Below are 22546 nucleotides of genomic sequence, written 5' to 3'. Positions count from 1 at the left end.
CCCCATAGCGGACAGAGTTTGAAAAAGGAAGTCCCAATGAACCAAGTCGAAGGCCTTTTCGGCGTCCAAGGCAAGGAGAAGGGCAGGCTGTTCATCCCTATGCACCTGGTCTACGATATCGACTATGCGCCTGACATTGTCCGCTGCCAGCCGGCCCGGTACAAAGCCCACTTGGTCATTATGAATAAGCCCCGGTAGAACACCATTCAACCGGGCAGCCAAAATCCTGGCTAAAATTTTAAGATCTATATTGATCAAGGAGATCGGCCGGTACGAACTGCAATGGAGGGGATCACGACCAGGTTTAGCCAAAACCGTAATACCCGCCGTGTTGGCGTCCTCTGTGAACCCCGAATCCTCCAACAGAGAGTTGAAAGCTTGTACTAGGTGTGGTGTTAGAACTTGGGCAAATTTACGGTAGTAGGTGCCGGAAAAGCCGTCCATTCCCGGAGCCTTGCCCGGTTTTAGTCGCTTAATGGCAGCTAACACCTCCGATTCAGAGATGGGTTTATCTAACATAGTCTGTTGCAATGGCGAAAGTTGGGGAAGGGCTATATCCTGTAGATAGGTCCCTATAGCCTGAGTGGTTATAGAGGCATCCATGGAGTATAATTGAGAATAAAAATCCGTAAAGGATTGACGTATGTCCTCTGCAGAGGTAGCCAGCCTCCCCCTACCGTCCATGACCTTGGCTATCACGGTCTGAGCCCGGGCCGCTCTCAGTTGTCTAGCCAAAAGCTTACCCGCCTTGTTGCCCCCCTCAAAGTATTGCTGCTTCAGGAGGGTAAGAGAGTGGCTGATGGCCGCATCGTCTAAAGATCTGAGCTGAGCCCTCAGCAGTGTAATTTTCTGATATAGTTTAGCGGATTGATTCATACTGTGACGCCGGGTCAGGTCAGCCAGGTCCAAGAGGAGCTGTGCTCGCTGTGCCTCTCGCTCCCTATTGCACCATGCAGCCCTAGCAATACATTCTCCACGCATTACAGCTTTGGAGCATTCCCAAACAGTCAACGGAGATAAACCGTCAGAGCCGTTCTCAGAAAAGTAGTCTTTAATGCGCTTAGTAAGCGTAGCTGTAAAGGAGGGGTCCTTAAGAAGACTGTCGTTAAGTCGCCACGTGCGCAGACCCCCTCCACTCTCCCCCATCTGGCAGAGCACCCAGACCGGTGCATGGTCAGACCATGTAATACTATCTATATCAGCGGCACGTACCCCCGGCTGTAGCGTAGCGGATAGGAAAAAATAATCAAGTCGCGTATAGGTAGCATGTGGGCAAGAGTAGAAAGTGTAAGATCGGGAGTGTTCATGCCTGACTCTCCAAATATCCACTAGCCCATATGCGGCCAGCATCTTACTCCAGACCGACCTAACTTCCCCATGGGACTGCTTACCCGAGCTAGAATCCTTCTGAGGATCCATTACAAAATTAAAGTCCCCGCCCACAATCAAGTCGCCCTCCGCATGTTTCTGCAACTCAGATTGTAAACATTTAAGGAAGGAGACCTGATGGTGATTTGGGAAATATACATTAAGTAACGTATAAATCCGTTTATCCACTTTGATTTTGTTAATAATAAATCTACCTGCCGGGTCATATACGACTGCCAACTGCTCATGCACAAAAGAGGGGGCGTACATTATGCTTCATTTTTTTGAAGGGGTTAATAAACATGTGGATAAAGGTGAACCGGTAGATGTAGTGTATTTGGATTTTCAGAAGGCATTTGACAAAGTCCCTCATGAGAGGCTTCTACGAAAACTAAAAAGTCATAGGATAGGAGGCGATGTCCTTTCGTGGATTACAAACTGGTTAAAAGACAGGAAACAGAGAGTAGGATTAAATGGTCAATTTTCTCAGTGGAAAAGGGTAAACAGTGGAGTGCCTCAGGGATCTGTACTTGGACCAGTGCTTTTCAATATATATATAAAAGATCTGGAAAGGAATACGACGAGTGAGATTATCAAATTTGCAGATGATACAAAATTATTCAGAGTAGTTAAATCATAAGCGGACTGTGATACATTACAGGAGGACCTTGCAAGACTGGAAGATTGGGCATCAAAACGGCAGATGAAATTTAATCTGGACAAGTGCAAGGTGTTGCATATAGGGAAAAATAACCCTTGCTGTAGTTACATGATGTTAGGTTCCATATTAGGAGCTACCACCCAGGAAAAAGATCTAGGCATCATAGTGGATAATACTTTTAAATTGTCAGCTCAGTGTGCTGCAGCAGTCAAAAAAGCAAACAATGTTAGGAATTATTAGAAAGGGAATGGTTAATAAAACGGAAAATGTCATAATGCCTCTATATCGCTCCATGGCGAGACCGCACCTTGAATACTGTGTACAATTCTGGTCACCGCATCGCAAAAAAGATATAGTTGCGATGGAGAAGGTACAGAGAAGGGCAACCAAAATGATAAAGGGGATGAAACAGCTCCCCTATGAGGAAAGGCTGAAGAGGTTAGGGCTGTTCAGCTTGGAGAAGAGACGGCTGAGGGGGGATATGATAGAGGTCTTTAAGATCATGAGAGGTCTTGAATGAGTAGATGTGACTCTGTTATTTACACTTTCGAATAATAGAAGGACTAGGGGGCATTCCATGAAGTTAGCAAGTAGCACATTTAAGACCTAATTGGAGAAAATTATTTTTCACTCAACGCACAATAAAGCTCTGGAATTTGTTGCCAGAGGATGTGGTTAGTGCAGTTAGTGTAGCTGGGTTCAAAAAAGGCTTGGAGAAGTTCTTGGAGAAGTCCATTAACAGCTATTAATCAAGTTTACTTAGGGAATGTTGGGATTACTACCTGATAATCCCCTTTTCCTTAGTGTAGACAGATGGACTCAGAACAAATGGGATAGTATCCGCGTGCTAGCAGTTGGAGACGAATCTGACGTCAGCACGGGGGCGTATATATCCCCACAGGAAGCGTAGCTATTCAGTAATCTTCCTTGCAAAAGCTGTTATAGATGTGTGTACTGACGCTCAGTTAAAAAGTAAAACAGGATTCCCCTGACCGATTGACAGTAGCTGGAGACCTCCAGCATTCCCAACCGGAAGGCGTGGACACCTGGTAGAGTGTACGCTCTTAAGGAAACAGACGACATGGCTTACCTTGAATCGGTGATACCCATGTACGCAGGCAGCTGGGCGGGATGCTGAGTCCATCTGTCTACACTAAGGAAAAGGGGATTATCAGGTAGTAATCCCAACATTTCCTGGCGTGTAGCCAGATGGACTCAGAACAAATGGGATGTACAAAAGCTTTACTCCCAGCCTGGGCGGGAGGCTGCCTGAGGCCCATGTAGTACCGCCCTCGCAAATGCCGAGTCCTCCCCGGCCTGAACATCCAGACGATAGAACCTGGAGAAGGTATGGAGGGAAGACCAAGTCGCCGCTTTACAGATTTCCGCAGGCGATAGCATCCTGGATTCCGCCCAAGATGCTGCTTGTGCTCTGGTAGAATGATAAGAAAAGAGAAAAATTAAAGTAGTCTTGGAAAGCACGCTCAACTTAGCGTGCAGGCACTCCAAACTGCTTTGGAGACGGAAATTACTGAATAGCTACGCTTCCTGTGGGGATATATACGCCCCCGTGCTGACGTCAGATCAGTCTCCAACTGCTAGCACGCGGATACTATCCCATTTGTTCTGAGTCCATCTGGCTACACGCCAGGAAATAGCCACTACTATTAATTGCATCAGTAGCATGGGATCTACTTAATGTTTGGGTAATTGCCAGGTTCTTGTGGCCTGGTTTGGCCTCTGTTGGAAACAGGATGCTGGGCTTGATGGACCCTTGGTCTGACCCAGCATGGCAATTTCTTATGTTCTTAAGATCAGAGAGAAACTTCTTGAGACCTGATATTTGCCCCTTTGAAAGATCACTGAAAACCTAAATCAGGACAGGAAATCCTTCAGATTTTCTCAACCTGTGTAATGTCTACCATCAGAAACAGGCAGGGGTGTGCAAGGTGCTGCTCTCTTTGAAATGTTCTTTTGAGGAGCACATGTGGCTATGCAGCTTTCGTCCAGTGGCTGCATACACTATACATCCACCCATGGAGGACCCAACAGCAGAAATGGGCAGAGAGACAGGAGCCTGTCCCTTGGCTTCTGAGCACATTAACCTATGACGGCAGTTTCAAAACTTGCAAGCTAGTGTAAGAAATGGAGTTTGAATGTTGCTATCACATTAATAATGATAAATATAAAATGTTTTGTGTGGCCTACCCAATGCTGCTATACGGTAAGCCTATGATCAGGATTTGCTAGAATTATACTCAAAGCTTTGCTAAACACAGTAGGTAGAACTAAGAGAACAAAAAGGTATAATCTTTATGTAGAAAGCATAATCTTTGGTTGTTAGAAATCATTCAGTCTGATAGACAGTTATTGCAGAAAGAGGAAACAGTAAGCTGTGCAAAACTGCTGGAAGTTGACCAACCAGGAGGCTTCATGAAAGATAACAGTATCAAAAACACATTCTCCAGAAATCCCTTCTTATAGAAACACAATACCTGAGCAAAAATACACTTGTCATTAAAATTATGCTAGGGGCCTGAAAGATAAATAAACAGGCCTAAGTAATGAACCAAAGTGTACATTTGCCTGCACAGCTCCTGAGAAGTTACCTATTTCTGCAGAAACTGTTAGCTATGATATTAAGAAACATTAAGAAAGAAAATGTTGAAAGCAGCCCCCATAACCCCCCTTCTTTTGTTCCAACATATTTAGGGAAATGCAGAAAAAGCAACAGGCCCCCCCCCCCCCCCCGAAATGTACCAGGACACAGGAAAACAAGTTAACCGCAAGGCTTAAAAGAGGAACTAAAATGGGTATATAAGACCCTCTGTAATCAGTAGCAAGCGTGCCTGCATTACCGACACCTGCTGGTGTTGGCTTTGTGTGCATCCATTTGCAAATGCTGAATAAAGACTTCTTTCACTGAATATTTTATTTGTTCACTGTCTTATCATTCCCAAGAGGGAATAGTGTTGTCTTACTTCCCACAATAGCACTGTCTTGTTGTAATGGAATCGATTAGCCAGAGTCTAACTACTCTGGCTAAGAATATAATCAGATGCTAGGCCTTTAGTGAACTCCAGGTTCTCACACTTATGCACATCACATGACTATCAAAGAGAGCAGCACCTTGAGAACAGAAGAGATAAACATCAAATGTGCAGGAACTGTAATGAGTGAATTAAAATTGCAAGAAAAAGCTAGTATATTTTGGGAAAACCACAACATTTCTCAAAACATGGTTTCAGATATGCAGACAGAAAGTAGTATAACTAATAGGAGGTAGGGGAGGAAAATGGTTGAGACACAGACAGCAGGAAAGAATCCTTCCTAAAAGAATCAACTCAGCTCCTCTAACTGTAAGAGTTTTTGTACTACATTATCATCATTGCAACTATTGCCTTTGCTATATCTGCGCAATCTGCCTTGTTTTCTAGAACATAACTTAACATTAATAATAAACACTTATCCCAGCATCTACTGTGTGCTGATTCAGAGTGTGAGTAAGTGTGACTTTGTGTTTTCTTGTGTATCAGATCCTTTTAGGAGAGGAAGAGCCTGAGGGATACCGTTATGTGTCTTGAAATGGCAGTTCCTATTGAGAAGGGAAACCCGGGGGATACTGGCACTTTGTGTATTTTTATTTATTTTTTTTTTTTAATTTACCACACTCAGATTGAACCTCCAATACACTTGCACCGTAAAGTTGAAAGATTCAATTTTTCAACAAATGAAAAACATATGGAAAAAAATGGGAATGAGCTGTGAGCAGCAAATGTGTTTCAGCAAAGACGACTGGGATCAGGTGGGGCTGAGGTGGCAGAGACAAAAATAAAGAAATCTTGAAAAATCCTAAAAAAAAAATGAGAATAAAAAGAAAGAAAACAAGAAACAATTAAAATCTGATAAAATTGGTAGATGACAGCAGTAGCTTGGCTGAATGCCCTTCAATGGCCCAGTAAAGGAAACACAGACCAGGTTTATGGAGAGAAGTTATCCCGAAAAACTACTTTTCCCAGATTTGGTCCCTAAACACCAAGCCACTTACCCTCACTGCAGAAATTCTTCTCAACCCCAGAAAAGCGAATCTTCTCATGCAGCAGCTTCTCCTGTTTGCAATATTCACACTGCGAGACTACACCATGCAGCCGCTTGTAATCTTCACAACAATCCTTACAGCAGAACTGGTACATGTGATTCTAGGAAAAAGAGCAGAGCATTCATGTAACTCAGGGGAAGTGAAAGGGAGGGGCCTTGCCACCTGGGGACACAGACAAGAGAAAGGAGAAAATGTCATGCAACACTACATGCCAATAAAAGCATCACAAATTTCTTAAGAGGTGCAGCAGGAAGGGGAAAGATACAGGCAAAAAAAATAAGATCAAGCACACACTTCAATTAAAAAGAAAGTTTCTCTTACATGCTTACATACAAATGGTTTTTACATTTTACGTTTATTTTCAAGTTAAGTTATTTAAGTTACTATTTTAAATTTTGAAATTGTCAGTTGTGTTGATTTATGATTGTTATGATTATGCATTAATTTATTTATATTCGGCTTTTCAGGCATTTCAAATTATGAATGTTTTTATAGTACATCACTTTGAACAGTTCTTTTGAATTGGGAAAGCAATTAATTAGAAACTAAAATAAATAGATATGCTGCCATAAACAGAAGAACTTTGAGTGGACTCCTACTTTCCTTAAATGAAGAACCAGTATCCTGTACATGCATATAGAGATCTGCAACACCCATGTACCATAAGCTAGAAGCAGTGAATACAGTGTCCCCAGCCATTTAGCACAGTTCCCAGCAAAAGTATGCTGCTGCATATGTGCTCTGGCTGCTCCACAGTATTCATACCCTGGTTAGACAATGTCAAGGTGACCACAGTAGAATGCTAACTTGAACCATATTACTGTGCCAGTTTCCATACAACTAGGAATTCCAGGAGAAGCACATTCATTCTAAAAGCTCACCCACTGAGTAAACAGACAGTTTTCAAGAAAAGTTTTCTTGAACTTTGTAATACTGCAAATACCTTATCCTTCAAGCCCTCGAGAGTAGAGATGGGGGAAAGGTAAAAGAAGAAAATAAGGGGCATGACCTAGCAACAGCACGTCACAGAGTAGCTGGATTGGAAGCAACAGGCTACAGCTTCCCAGAAACCAACCTGTTTGATGCTCGCAAACTGGTGCAGATCAAGTATCATTCATCAAGACCACAGGAACTAGATGGCCAGGTGTTCAAGGCAATAGCCTTACTAGTTTTGGTTTCTATTTACATTATTACAAAGATGGAGGAACACTGCTGGTGTATGCTTATCTACTCAGGATAGTAGAGAACCAAAAAGGAAGTCAGTCAAAATTAACTTGGATAAGGAACAATATTCTACAAGCAGTTAAGCTTCTACCACAGACAACTAGAATATATCTTTAGCAGGGTAGACCAGAATAATTTGGCTTTCTGCATAGGCCAACTGGACTTTTCCTGACATCATCCACACTATTACTATGCTACTGGCTGCCAGTGTCATGATGGTGACAGTTTTCTCAGACTCTGAGATACAATTTCTAAATGTATAAAGTGTGTTACCCAAGAATAGCAAAGAGAAGAACTGTGCAACCTGGGTACATAGACAGTAAAAGACTGAGAAATTTATTTTTACCTAATAATTTCCTTTCCTTGAGTCCAGTCTCGATGCATGGTCTATGCTCCCCAGCCAACAGATGGACACAGAAAACAATAGGTTTGTTGACGTCATAGGGTCCCATTCTGTACTCAGCCTGCCAGTATTCTATGTAACAAGCTAAGAAAAGAAAAATCTCCCCCGCTTCAGAACCAAAGAGCTCCAGGAACAACCAAGAAGAGACAATAACACCAAACCATAAGAACTTCTTGGAACAGACAATGAATAATATGCTTTCCCAGCATGAGCCAATGAAACAGATATAGCACAATAATCCTTGGCAGTCAGGGGGGTCTGGTCTGGCTGGACTCAAAGACAGGAATTTATCAGATAAGAGTAAAATTTCTCCTTCCTCATTATCTAGCCAGATCAGTCCAGACACATATGGGCGGGACTGTCAATATCCTCTTTCGGAACCCCTGAACCAAAAACTACTTTACCTGGTCCACCTTGCAAATGTCCCCCCAGCGACCTCAATCGGAGCTCAGCCCAAGACTCCATCTATGATCTATTAGAGTAAGCACTCAATCTCTTAGCAAATATAGCTTCCTTAATCCATTAAGCTAACAAAGCCTTGGAGCTGCTTCACCTTTTCTGGGGCCACTGAAAAGGACGAACAGTGGATCTGACTTCCTAAAATCATTAGTCACCTTCAAGGGAAAAAGCCTTTTCAATAGCTGGACCAACAGCTCCATTGTACAAATGATTCAAAGGAGTTCAAGAAAGGACTAAACATTTTTATTTAAAGAGGCATTTAAAAATATCTAGTAACAATAGACGGCTCCCAGTTGACCCTGCTTGTGTAGATCATTAAGCAGTTCCTACAAAGCCTTAACAGGCTTTTTATATCCTTGTTTTTTTATTTATGTAATTATTAAAGTATATATGTTTATGTAACCCACCCCGAATCTTGGCGGGTGTGGGATATAAATAATTTTAAATAAAATAAAGTACCAGAGCAATATCCTTCTTACATCCATAAGATGTAACACACTATACTCTTCCCTGCACACACCCCTCTGGAAGAAGGAGAGCAGACGGACCACTTGATTCAGATGAAGGGCCAAAACCACCTTGAGAAGGAAGGCAGGCACTATGCAAATATAAACTGCCTCATTAGAAAAACTCAGGTTATCTAAAAGACAGGGCTTGAATCTCCAAAATATACCTAGCTGAACAAATTACAACCAAAAATATTGCCTTCAGAGTAAGAAGCTTAACCAAAGCTTTCCTCATTGGCTCAAACAGCTGACAATCTCAAAACCAAATTCAGTTTCCAGGCAGAAACTAGATCTCTTACTGGAGGACAAACATGCTTTACACCACAAAGGAATGAGATACATCTGGATAGCAAGCTACAGATTTGTCCCCCAAGCGACTTCTGTACCAAGCTATAGCCACTATTTGCACCTTCAGAGAATGAAGAGCTAAACCCTTATTGAAGCCCTCTTGCAGAAATTCCAAAATCAACAGCAACATTCTTAAAAACAAAATCACTGGTCATATAGATAGATATGCCTAAATGGAGAAGAGTCAACATGGTTTTAGTATTTATTTATTTATTTATTTTTAATTTTTATATACCGAAGTTCTAGTAGGGACTACAAATCACTCCGGTTTACATAAAACGAAGAACTGCTCAACAGATAGCGGAGCTTTACATGGAACCGTATAACATATGGAACAGTATAACTGGTTGACAATTTAACATAGTGCTAAATAAAGTGATAATATTTTAACTGGTAATAAATAAAGAAATATAATATTTTATATAAGAAGTATAACTATTTAACGTAGCAATAAATATAAATATAAGCAATGCCTAATATATATATGAAATAAAGTGAATTTTTGAGCTCACAGATAATTGTCCAGTTGCAGATTCTTAAAAGTAGTACTTTATACAGTGTCCATAGTTAAGGGATGGAAGTCTGTCAGTCATAGTAAGATTAAGCGTCTGGGAAAGCTTGTTGGAAGAGAAAAGTTTTCAGTCTTTTTTTGAATTCTTGATAACTGGGTTCTAGTCTAAGATCTGGGGGAAGCGTGTTCCACTGGTGTGGGCCTGCTGAAGATAGCGCACGTTTGCTCAATGATGATTTTATTTGCGGAGCATGCAGTGTTCCTCTGTATGCGCTTCTGATTGGTCTGGAGGAAGTGTGCGGTTGGAGTTGAGAGCTTAATGTGATGGGGGCTAGATTGTTTGTCGCTTTGTGGATGATAGTGAGTACCTTATAGAGTATCCTTTGTTTAATGGGGAGCCAATGTAAGCTCCGAAGGATTGGGGTGATATGGTCTTTTTTGTTAGTGCTAGCCGCTGAATTCTGAACCATCTGTAATGGCTTGATAGTGTTGGCGGGAATACCTAGTAGCAGGGAGTTGCAGTAGTCGAGCTTGGAAAGAATGATGGATTTCAGTACTAGCCTGAAGTCGGAGAAGTGAAGGAGGGGTTTAAGTTTTTTAAGGACTTGCAGTTTGTAAAAGCAGTCCTTTGTAGTATTGTTTACGAACTTTTTTAGGTTTAGATGATTATCTAGCCATGCTCCAAGGTCTCTGACGTCAGATGAGAACGAGTTGTTTGTGTTAGGTAGAGAAAGGCTGGAAGAGATTGTGCGTGGATCCTGGGAGACAATGAGCATTTCGGTTTTATTAGCATTTAATACTAAGTTAAGGCTTGAGAGTAGGTTTTTGATGGGCTGTAGGCATTCGTTCCAGTACGTGATGGTTTTTTGAAGGGATTCTGTGATCGGAAGGAGGATTTGTATGTCGTCTGCATAGAGGTAATGGGTAAGCTTAAGGTTTGAGAGTAGATGGCAGAGAGGGAGGAGGTAGATATTGAAGAGGGTGGGTGAAAGTGATGATCCTTGTGGGACTCCTTGCTCTGTCAGGATTGGGTGCGATTCTTTGTTGTTTATCCTTACTTTGTAGTATCTGTTGCTTAGGAAGGAATGGAACCATCTAAGGGCTGTGCCTTTGATCCCTATGTTGGCTAGTTGGTCTATTAGAGTAGAGTGTTTTACCGTATCAAATGCAGCGGAAAGATCCAAAAGAATGAGCAGGTAAGATTGTTTATTCTCCAGATTAACGAGGATTGTGTCAGTGAGAGATAGTAAGAGCGATTCGGTGTTTAGGCGTTTTCGGAATCCATATTGGGCTGGGGATAGAATGTTATGATCTTCCAGATAATCTGACAGTTGCTTGTTGACAATTTTTTCCATCAGTTTGGCGATAAGTGGTAAGTTTGCGATGGGTCTAAAATTAGCTGGGTCTGATGGGCAAGCGTTTGGTTTCTTTAGTAATGGTTTTAGTATTGCCAATTTTAACTGGTTAGGAACTAAACCTTAAGAAAGGGATGTGTTGATAATTTCTGCAATTGGTTTTGAGATGGTGTTTGGTATGGCGATGAGGAGATTTGTTGGTATTGGGTCAGATGGGTGGGAGGAAGGTTTGAATTTTTTGAGTGTGTTTTCAATCTCCAGTGAAGAAGTGAGCTCGAATGAATCCAGGTTTGTGGTTTGTTGCGGCAAGGATGTGAGATGGTGTGTTAAGGTAAGGCTGTTGGATGTGATTGATTGAGTAAGGTTGGTGATTTTTGTTTTGAAGTAGCTGGCTAGTTCGTTTGCTTTTAGTAAAGGAAAGTTTTGTTTTACTAACCTTTTAGAATTTTTTGAAGGTGTACATAAACATGCAAGATTGTGGACTAGTTATTTTTTTAATTTCTTCTTTGTGACTTGTTACTTTAGCTATGGATGTTTTTCTTTTTGAAGCTTTCTTGTTTCTTGTGGTGAATGTAAAAATTCATAAATATTAAATTAAAAAACAGCATACTATTAGGGAATATCATCAATAGGTTTCACAATACAGCTATTGTGAAGCATGGACATATTGATGTAGACAAATTGAGAGTTGTCTTCCAAGCCATCTTCAAGAAATTACAAATGATTTGCTTACTGTAGGTTGGTATTAGGCCTTATGTGCTTTGGCTGATGATCTAAAACCTGTCCGTGTAATACAGCAAAGTCGGAAGAATAAAGTAGCATGGTATACTTATAAACATAGAAATGCTAAATGTGCACTGCAGAAATCAGAGCAAGAATGTAGAAACTATTCAGTCTCTTCTTCCTTAGAGAGTTATAAAGCCCAATTGTCTGAATATAGGTGACTGGTATATGAGAAAAGAGGAGAAATTTCCAGATAGCCAAGAATAATCCAGGTAACAATTTTGAACTGTGAAACGCCTTACTAATGCAGATTCTGATATGAATGTTATACTTCAGCTCTAACTCTTGGACAGAGAAAAGATTTCACATAATTTTTTGTGAAAAAAAATTTATGTAGCAATTTCCCATCCTTTGGGTACTATACCATCTACTAGGGTGGGAGTGGAAATAGTAGAAGGAATAAAATGATCCAGTACAATTAACATAGAGATCACTCAAATCATTACAACAATGAATTCTTGTTCTTTAAATCTGATTTCTACAAATTTGCTAAAATTTATTCACAATGACATTAGTATATTTATCACAAAGATGTGAATGTCACTGTCTGAAGGTTTTCTTTCTATTTCTTTACATCAAGCTTCAGTTTGCCCTAATCAGTTGGACCCACTAGCTGTTGCGCCAGAAGTGGACCCTTGGCCCGAGGTGGGGTTGACGCTACCCGTAGGGCAAGCCCCACAGGTCCCCACTGTCGGGACCAAGTCCAGGGAGATACCGAAGGTGTAGTCGAGTACAGGCTGGAGTCAGGGCAGGCGGCAGAGCTAGTCAAGATGCAGAGTTCCAACAAAGCAAGGGTCAAAGCCAAATGTCAGCCCTGAGCGTGGTCCAAACATAGCCAGGGTCAAAGCCTGAGATCAGTCCAAGGAAGGCTAGGTAGGAACCAGGAACGGAGTCAGGAACTGGAACAAGCAAAGACGTCAGGAACTGGAACAAGCAAGGAAGTCAGGAACTGGAACAAGCAAAGACGTTAGGAATTGGAACATGCAAAGAAGTCAGGAACTGGAACAAGTAACGAGCACACGACAAGCGTGGAGACCTGTAGCCAAGGCAAGGAACGAGTGGCAGGCCCTGCCTTAATTAGTAGGGCCCAATGATGTCATCCTCCGGGGCCACAGGTTAGTTTCCTGCCATGGCCCCTTTAAATGCCGGCAAGGTGCGCGCCTAGGAGAGGCAGGATGCTAGACTGCGACATCTCCCTGCGGCACACATGGGGGAGACCCGCTGGGAGCCAGCGAGGACGGCAAAGGAGCCAGGAACCGCCGAGTAGGCAACAGGGATGCGGGAGCGCATATGGCTGCCTACTTACTGCTGCCAGAGAGGACGGGCCAGGCCCAGGAGCCGGGCGCCCAGAGGTAAGTGGGCCCGGTTGCGGGCCTGCCATGGGCAGGACACGCAAAGCTAGCATTATCCAGTTATCGCCCCATATTGTCCTTACCATTTTTTGGGAATATTATTGAAAATGTTGTGCTGGCAAAGCTAACTGACCATCTTGACAATCTATTCTTAATCAACAATTTGTACTCAAAGGTTTTAGCGCCAAGACCCTATTGTCTTCCACTTTTTATACAATGTGACATGGCTTCGAAAGAGAGCCAAAATATGTGATGATAGTTTTGGATATTTCAGTCACATTTCGACACCCTTAATCATCAAATCTTATTAACCCAGCTACAAGAGATTGGACTAGCTCATAGGATTCTAGATTGGTTTACTTCCTACCTAACAAACCGCAGCCAAGTATGGATTATCCATTCGACATCCTCATGGCACCCTATTAAAACTGGGGTCCCTCAGGGCTCTGCCCTTTCAGCTATTATGCAAATTATTTGCTGGCCTGGGAGTTAACTACAAGGTCTACACAGATGACATTCAATTATTCCTGTTCAAACATCTTGGATTGCCACATTTGGTTTCATTTCCATCTATAAAAAGCTGGCTAGATCATAAAAGTTGATACTAAATATAAGAAAAACTGAAATCATCATTCTGAGTAGATTTCCTCCTTCTGATACCCCAGCTACATTTAAATTTGAAGGGCATGGACTACCCAATAGGCCCCAGGTGCAGAATCTTGGTGTTATTTTAGATTCAGACCTGTCTGTGAGAGCACATATAAAACATCTTATTAAAAACTGGTTTCCATAAACTCCAAATATTTCAGCAATTGAAGCCATTGCTAGAACCTAGCAATTTCAGAATAGTCTTACAGACTTTAAGCTTTTCTGGAATCAAGTATTACAATTTCCTTCTCATTGGTTTACATATGACTTCTATTAGAGCAATATAAATTCCCCCAAATTCTACAGCCTGGATCTTAAGTGGTGCCCAGAGACATGATATCACTCCTATTCTGCACTTATTCCATTGGCTTCCTGTTCATTGAGAATTAAATTAAAAGTTGCTATGTATATTTGCTCTACTATCTATATATAATCCAATACAAAGAATACAATACAAAACACTGTGCATCATACATAAGTTAATACATAACGAACATGCAGACTGGTTAAATACAGCCCTCCATGTACACGTCCCTAACAGAAACCTAAGGTCAGCAAACAAAGCACTCCTAACTATTCCACCAGTCAAAACTGCAAGATTAATACAAGTACGAGAGAGAGCACTATCACTGACAGGACCCATACTATGGAATTCCATGCCCCTAGATTTAAGATTACAAAGAGACAGCAAAACCTTCAGAAAAGGTTTAAAAACCTGGCTCTTTAAACAAGCTTTTCAGAAAGAGAAGGGTGAATAGAAACCAGGGATGAGCAAAGCATAAACAATAAAACATCCACACACACTGCTGTATTCACTAAATGTGTAGAGTTTTTTTTTTTAAAGGACAGTCACAATTTTAAAGTTAATTCTGTAATCAAAACCAAGATAGAGAGACCTGAACAAGATTCATTACATTTAACATTTAGTATTGATCACTAACTATGTTACCGAACCTTATGGCACTTTTGTAATCGGATAAATTGCAGCATTATTACTTTTATGTGCCTTAATGTAAACCGTTGTGACGGTCCCCACCAAATGACGGTATAGAAAAGATTTTAAATAAATAAATAAATAAATAAACAATATGCTCATTAAGGTCAGCCAATAAAGGTTTCCTCAAGGTCCCTTCTCCTCATTTAACACATCTTGGTGAGACTCAAGATCAGGTTTTTTCGACTGCTGATCCCATATTGTGGAATTCTTTTCCTGAAAAACTGTGGACTGCATATAGCTCTGATGTATTTAAAGTGCCTTAAAAATATGGCTTTTCAAGCATGCCTTTGAAAACAGTGGTTAAGTGATCTATAAATCAATGAACTCAGCTTGTGACATGAAAATACTGATGGAATTTGTTTTCAGTCTCTCAGTCTTACTGTTGATTATTCATTTAGATTTATCAACATTCTAAGGTATATGGTGTTGTGTTTTGATGTTTTCATCATTTACAGTTATTTGTAATGATTATTTTTGATTTATGTATGCTTTATTGTACCCTGCTATGGAACATTGGAATGGCAGGATATAAATAATTTTAAATAAACAAATCACTGGGATTGGATGGCATTCAGACCTCAGTTCTAAAAACTAAAATATTAAATTGCAAGCCTGTTACTATTAATCTGTAACCTTTCATTTAAAACAGCTATGATTCCGAAAGACTGGAAGGTGGCCAACATGACATCAATTTTTAAAAAGGGCTCTAGGGGCAATATGAGAAACTAGACTGGTGAATTTGATGTCAGTGCTAGGCAAAATAGTAGAAACCATTCTTAAAAACAAAATCACTGGCCATATAGACAAACATGGCTTAATAGGGAAAGAGTCAACATAGTTTTAGTAAGGGCAAAGCTTGTCTTACTAATCTTTTAGATTATTTTTTAAGTTGTAAATAAACATGTAAAGGTGAGCCAGTTGATATAGTGCATTTGGATTTTCAGAACGTATTTGACATATAAACTCTATATATCTCTATTGGTATATCTTTATATCTCTCTCTCTATATCCCATCTATCTGGTTTCACAGTGAACTTGCTTTTAGACCAAAAAACTCTCCAGCTGATATTTATTAATAACTCTCTGAGCTACATTTTTGGAATAAGTTATTGGTATGGTTGATTTTTTTATATTCCTTTTAAAAAGATGTTGCTTATAGCCTAGTTGTTAAATCTTGACCTATTGAAATTATTTAACTTTTTCCTTTGCTTACCTATAGAATCTTATTTCCAGTAAGAAATAAGGTGTCATACTGGGTCAGACAGAGGGTCCATCAAGCCCAGCATCCTGTTTCCAATAGTAGCCAATCCAGGTTACAAGTACTTGGCAAGTACCCAATCATTAAGCATATCCCAATGCTACTAATGCCAGTAATAGCAGTGGCTGTTCCCTAAGTCAACACAATTAATAGCAGTTAATGGACTTCTCCTCCAGGAACTTACTCAAACCTTTTTTAAACCCAGATAAACTAACTGCCCTAACAACATCCTCTGGCAAAAGATTCCAGAGCTTAATTGTGCATTGAATAAAAAATAATTTTCTCCAATTTGTTTTAAATGTGCTACTTGCTAACTTCATGGAGTGCCCCCTAGTATTTTGATTATCTGAAAGAGTAATGGAGAAATGACTTACCTGATAATTTTGTTTTCCTTAGTGTAGACAGATGAACTCAGGACCAATGGGTTATGTGCTGCCCTGCTAGCAGATGAAGACGGAGTCAAGTTTCAAAGCTGACGACACCCTAGATATACCCCTGCAGTGACCTCAGTCATTCAGTATTCTCTTCAAAAGCCATTGTGGACCAATTATTATTCAAAAACTTGAGTAATATTTGGATACAACTTAACAATTAAAAACTTGATTAAAAAACTGCTGACCGTAGCTGTACTCAACCAAACATAAGCACTGAATCTCAGTGGTATTATAGATGCCCTGATCGAGGGTTAGGGCGACAGCTTACCCATAAGCTCTTCGAATCGATGTTCACCTCATGGGTGATACCTTGATACCATTCATGGGCAGCCAAGGGTGGGATACTGAGACCATCTGTCTACACTAAGGAAAACAAAATTATCTGGTAAGTAATTTCTCCATTTCCTAGCATGTAGCCAGATGGACTCAGGACCAATGGTATGTACAAAAGCTATACCCGATGGGGCAGGAGGTTGCCCGTGGTGTCCCGGCGATAGAACCTGGAGGAGGTGTGTTGCTCGCGGTGTCCAGGCGATAGAACCTGGAGGAGGTGTGTAAGGAGGACCACGTTACTGCTCGACAGATGTCGACTAGAGACAGTAGGTTAGCTTCCGCCCAGGATACTGCCTGGGCCCTAGTGGAATGAGCTTAAACCTGAAGGGGTAAAGGCTTCCCGTGACCACTTCCTTGATCCAGTGAGCTATGGTAGCTCGCAAAGCCGCTTCGCCTTGTTTCCTTCCACCATGCAGCACAAACAAGCGGTCCATCTTGCGCACCGGCTCTGAATGTTCCGGATACCGTACTAAAAGCTTACTGATGTTTAAGTGGCGTAGGAGGCGGTAGTCTTCTGTGACCTTGCGTCTATCAAGGGATGGTAAGGAATAGACTGGTTCAGGTGAAACTCCGAGACTACCTTTGGTAAGAAGGAACAGTGAGAAGCTGTACTGTTCCTGGAATAAATCAAAGGAACGACCCCCAACATGACAGCACTTGTGGTTCAGAGATGTGACGAGCCAAGCATATCGCCACCAAGAATACAGTCTTCAGCGTTAACAGGCATAGAGACAAACTGCGCAGCAGCCGAAAGGAAGGCCCTGCTAAAACGTCCAATACTAGATTGAGGATCCATAGGAGGACCGACCACTTTAAGGATGGTTGAAGGTGTTTAACCTCTTTTAGAAAACGGGCCAAGTCCGGATGCGTCAGACGGATTCCATTCACCTCGCCCCTGAAACAGGAGAGAGCCGCCACCTGGACCTTCAAGGAGTTGAGGGACAACCCTTTGTTCAGTCCGTCCTGTAAAAATTCCAGAATCATGGGGGATCTTGGTTGTTTGTGGGGGTACCCCGCATTCCTCGCACCAGACCTCATATTTTCCAGATCCGCACGTATGCCAGGAATGTCGAGAACTTCCACGCGCGGAGCAAGGTGGCGATTACAGCCGCAGAATATCCACGCTTCGTCAGGCAAGCCCTCTCAAAAGCCAGACCATAAGACAAAACCGAATTGGGACCTCATGAAGGACCGAACCTTGTTGGAGAAGATCCCTATGGGGGGGAGGCATAGGAGGCTCTCCACTAGAAGCCTCCGCCTGTCTGTATACTACGGGTGTCTGAACCAATCCAGGGCCACCAGAAGGACTAAGGTGCTCGATCTTGCGGATGACCTTGGAGGGAAGGTGTATAGTAAGCACCACTGCCATTAGCAATGGTAACATGGAATAGACTTAGTTTTTGGGTACTTGCCAGGTTCTTATGGCCTGGATTGGCCACTGTTGGAAACAGGATGCTGGGCTTGATGGACCCTTGGTCTGACCCAGTATGGCATTTTCTTATGTTCTTAAGTCCTCCTCTGGTCAGGCCTGGACAAGTGCGTCGATCTCTTGGTAGCGCTGATCTCTTATGCAACTGAAAAATCGGGGGTCCTTCGCATTGAGATGCGGCCAGCAGGTCTACCAGCAGCTGAAAGGCTCTGGCTGACAACACCCATTCTCCTGGATCCAGACTCTCCATGCTTAGAAAGTCTCTCTCTGCGATGTGGGAGGCAGAGATCATTTGTAGATTCAATTCCACCTATTCCATAAAGAGATCCATCTCCAGAGACACTTGCTGGTGCCTAGTTCCTCCCTGGCGGTTGATGTATGCTACCCATTGAGTTTTCCCGACATCATGCGGACCTCCTGATCCTGGAGTATGTGGCTGAATTGAAGACACGCCAATCTGACCGCTCGGGCTGCCAGGCAGTATATGTTCCAGCACGCCTCTTCCTTGGTCCAATGCTCCTGGGCTGTCAGTTTCTGATAGTGAGCTCCCCAACCCCAGAGTCTTGTGTCTGTCGTAAGAACTAGCCAGTTCGGTGGGGGCAGGCTTACACCCTTGCCCAGGGGAGCTTCCTGTAGCCACCACTGGAGCAGAGAACATACTTCCATCGGTAGGTGGAGGCAAATCGAATAGTCTTGAGTCCAACTTGACAGCAGGGAGCACTGGAGTAGATGCATGTGTGCCCTTGCCCATGGTACTACCTCCATGGTTGATGCCATCAAACAGAGGACCTGAAGATAGCTCCACACTTTGGGGCGTATCACGTTCATCAACAGACTCCTGTGGCACATCAGCTTCCTTATCCTCGAGAGTAGGAGGAAGACCTTGTCCTGCATGGTGTCGAACCAGACTCCCAGATACTCAAAAGATTGGGAGGGCTTGAGACTGCTTTTGTCCTTGTTCACAACCCAACCAAGCTCCTGAAACAGGGACGTCACCCTGCTGGTCACCTGGAGACTCTCTTCTAACAGCCAGGATTCCTTTTTTCCTCAGTGCCGCCACCAAGACCACCATAATTTTGGAAAATGTTCTGAGGGCTGTGGCTAAGTCGAAGGGCAGCGCCCAGAACTGATAATGGCGGTCCAGCACCACAAAGCATAGGAAATGCCGGTGGTCTTGTTGGATTGGAATATGAAGGTATGCCTCAGAGAGGTCCAGGGAGGTTAACAACTCTCCCGGGTTTACGGCCATTATAACGAAGCGCAGAATTTCCATGAAGAAACGAGTTACTCGTAGATGACAGTTGACACTCTTGAGGTCCAGGATGGGGCGAAAGGGACCCTCCCTTCTTGGGTATGATGAAATAGATGGAATAACGCCCTGTATTTTCCTGGGGCATAGATACTGGAATTATAGCCCTCAAATTGAGAAGCCTTATGAAGGTAGATTTCATTGCCAGTTTCTTGTGCTGGGAGTGGCACGGAGACATCATGAATATGTCCCGAGGAGTGATGCGAAACTCTAGCGCGTATCCATCTTGAATATTATCCAGTGCCCATTTGTCCGACGTGATCTTGACCCACCACTGGTAGAAGAGGGATAGTCGACCCTTAATCCCCATGTCCTGTGTATGCTTTGGCAAACTTCATTGGGATGTTCGGGCCAAACCTGAACCCTAAACGTTCCATCTTTTTGGTTATCGACTCTGATAGGACTGAGACCCTCCCAAGGAACAAGATGTCTGAAATGTTGAGATCCTGTAGGGCCGAAAGCGATGGGAGCCCCTGGCCCAACCCCTCATAGGCGAGGGATGCTGCAACCTCTCTCTTATCTTCCGGTAGCTGAGGCACTGGAGATTTACCCCACTTTCTGGCCAGCTTTTCCAATTCGCTTCCGAATAGGAGTGATCCTTTAAAGGGCATCTTCGTGAGGTTTGCCTTAGAGGTCATGTCCGCTGACCAATTTCTCAGCCATAGCTGTCTTCTGGATGCCATCACTGAGGCCACTCCTCTGGCTGATTAATGGACTAGGTCAGAGCCCAAGTCCGCTAAAAAGACAGCAGTGGGCTCCATATGCTCTCTGGAATAGGCCCCTGTTACCTGCCTCTCTCTTGAGAGAAGCAGGCACAAGCGAGCCACCAGCGCACAACAGGAAGCAATCTGTAGTATCACTGTTGTCATGTCAAAGGCTTGTTTAAGGATGGACTCCAACCGCCTATCATACGCATCCTTTAAGGCCACTCCTTCCTCCACTGGGATATTGTTTGCTTTGAAATGACGCAGACCAGGGATTCCACTTTGGGGAAACGCAGGCATTCTCTGGCCGCCGGATCCGGTGGATATAGAGCTTCCAATGCTCGACCACCTTTAACCATTCCAATGGAATGGGATGTCTTTCATGCTGGAAGACATCCCATTCCATTGACCTGGAATGGGATGTCTTCTGGGGCATCCCATTCCAGGTCAATCAACTCCTGGATGGCTTCCAGCTTCGGGAAATAGCAAGAGGCTTTCCGTAGAGACACAGGATAAGATTCTTATTTGGTTCCGTCATAGGGTCTGCGCCAGGAACTCCCAGGGTCTTCAGGGTCTAGGAAACCAGGGCCAGCAATTCATCTCTATGGAAAAACTGTAACATGGTCCAATATGGCTCTGAGCCTGGAGGGATTTCCCCTTCCTCCAATGAATCTGCATTCCCTTCATCATCCGTGGTGTCTGGGTCCCTGTCAGGGATACAACTGGTGAGGCAAGGCATGTCTCGAGGCCTGCTGATAAGGCTGGGACTGCGAGGCCTTCCCGGCTGGGGTACGGTCTGGACAGGTGCAGGAGAGACCGACTGTGCCTGTATGAAGGCTTGAAGGTCTTGAAAAAATTCCATCCAAGAAAAGGCCGCCGGGTCCATGCCTAGCCCAGGAGGAACTGGGGTAGTGCAGCTGAATTTCCCTCTCCCATGGTAGATCCAGCCCCGGGATTACTCAGATCCAGGGTGCTACCGGTTAAGATCATGGCTGACCCATATTCTGAATGGGAGGAGCTGGGCTTAGAAATTTTCTGGGAGTCCAACTCTCCTTGGGCCTCCTCACAGTATGCAGGTAAGAATGAAGGTCAGACTATGTAACCCTAATATGGCAGGCACCACACAGAGTGTCACTTATGCTTCTTTGCTGCCGAAGCCATTATAAAAGGTAACTGTGCGCTCAGCGGCTAGCGCTTGAAATAGAGTGCGCACAGATCCTGTACCGATGCGGGAACATATGCGCATGGGTATGTGCGTACGTATGAACGATGTTATGAGGTCAGCGCAAAGCGCAGAGCCAGCACGCACTGCGCGTACCGGCGCTCTATGGAGAGCAATGGAGAAGCACAAAACCACGCGCAAGATGGCGCCGCCGCAGCCTACCACGCGGTGTGCCCACCGAGCCTGAAGTGGGGCATAGCCCATGGGGGGGGGCCGCTCAAAAGTCCCCTTCCCTTACCCCGACGGGATCGGGAACATCACCGGTACAGTGCACCAAGCAAGGAGTTCAGAGGAAAGACTTACCGAAGCCCCTCCACATCTCTGAATCGGAAGGAATCCTTTTCTCTCTTTACTTAACTGGGCTCAGTGTTTACCGGCTGAGTACAGAGACGGTCTCCAGTTGCAGGGGGGAGATGGCTTTAGCTGTCACCACCGTGCTTGGCTTCCTGCACCTGCTGCCTTTCAGCTGCTTCAGCAGCAAAGTCCACACCGGGAAACGGCTATCGGACCAAGACACACCTCTAGGGGATCACAAAAATTGCCTCAGGAATTCTCAACTGGGGCAGGAACCTTTAGGAATCACTGCAGGAGAGCGGGGCTCAATCTTTCTACAGTTTAAAGGTAAATTTTCCTCTTCTAATGAGTACTGCAATCCAGATAGGGAAAGCACGTCCACATCTGCTAGGAGACGGAGAGATACTGAAGGGCTGAGGTCACTGCAGGGATGTATCTAAGGTGACATGAGCTTTGAAACTTAACTCCATCTCCTAGCAGGGGAGCATATATCCCATTGGTTCTAAATCCATCTACTTTATGCTATGAAAACATTTTTCAGATATATCAGAGAAAGGACTGAAGTGGTATAGTGAAACTGAAAGATGACAAAGATCAATGTGTGGAGAGAGACTAAGAAATGGCCAAAATATTAGATACTTCAGTTCAATGTTCACTAAAGACGACCCTGGAGAAGGACCGTCACTAGTTGACAAGACTATGGATGGGAGTGGAGTAGACGATACTCCATGTACAGAAGAGAATGTATGGGAAGAGCTAGGAAAACTGAAAGTGGACAAGGCCATGGGCCAGATGAGGTTCATCCCAGGATACTGAGGGAGCTCAGAGATGTGCTGGTGGGTCCACTGA

The 22546-nt window shown here is 43.4% G+C and overlaps 1 protein-coding gene across 1 annotated transcript in view; it reads right to left on the bottom strand.

The window, feature by feature from the left end:
- ZMYM3 (zinc finger MYM-type containing 3) overlaps positions 1 to 22546 on the bottom strand; it is a 453384-nt gene that overhangs the window by 189337 nt on the left and 241501 nt on the right. Inside the window, 1 exon segment of the mRNA XM_029607228.1 lies at positions 6078 to 6228. Coding sequence (XP_029463088.1) covers positions 6078 to 6228 — 151 coding nt within the window.

This window comes from Rhinatrema bivittatum, chromosome 6 (assembly GCF_901001135.1).
Source record: "Rhinatrema bivittatum chromosome 6, aRhiBiv1.1, whole genome shotgun sequence".
In the NCBI taxonomy this organism is placed as follows: Eukaryota; Metazoa; Chordata; class Amphibia; order Gymnophiona; family Rhinatrematidae; genus Rhinatrema; species Rhinatrema bivittatum.
The sequence above is the reverse complement of the archived record's forward strand: the minus strand, read 5'-3'. Positions and strand labels throughout refer to the sequence as shown.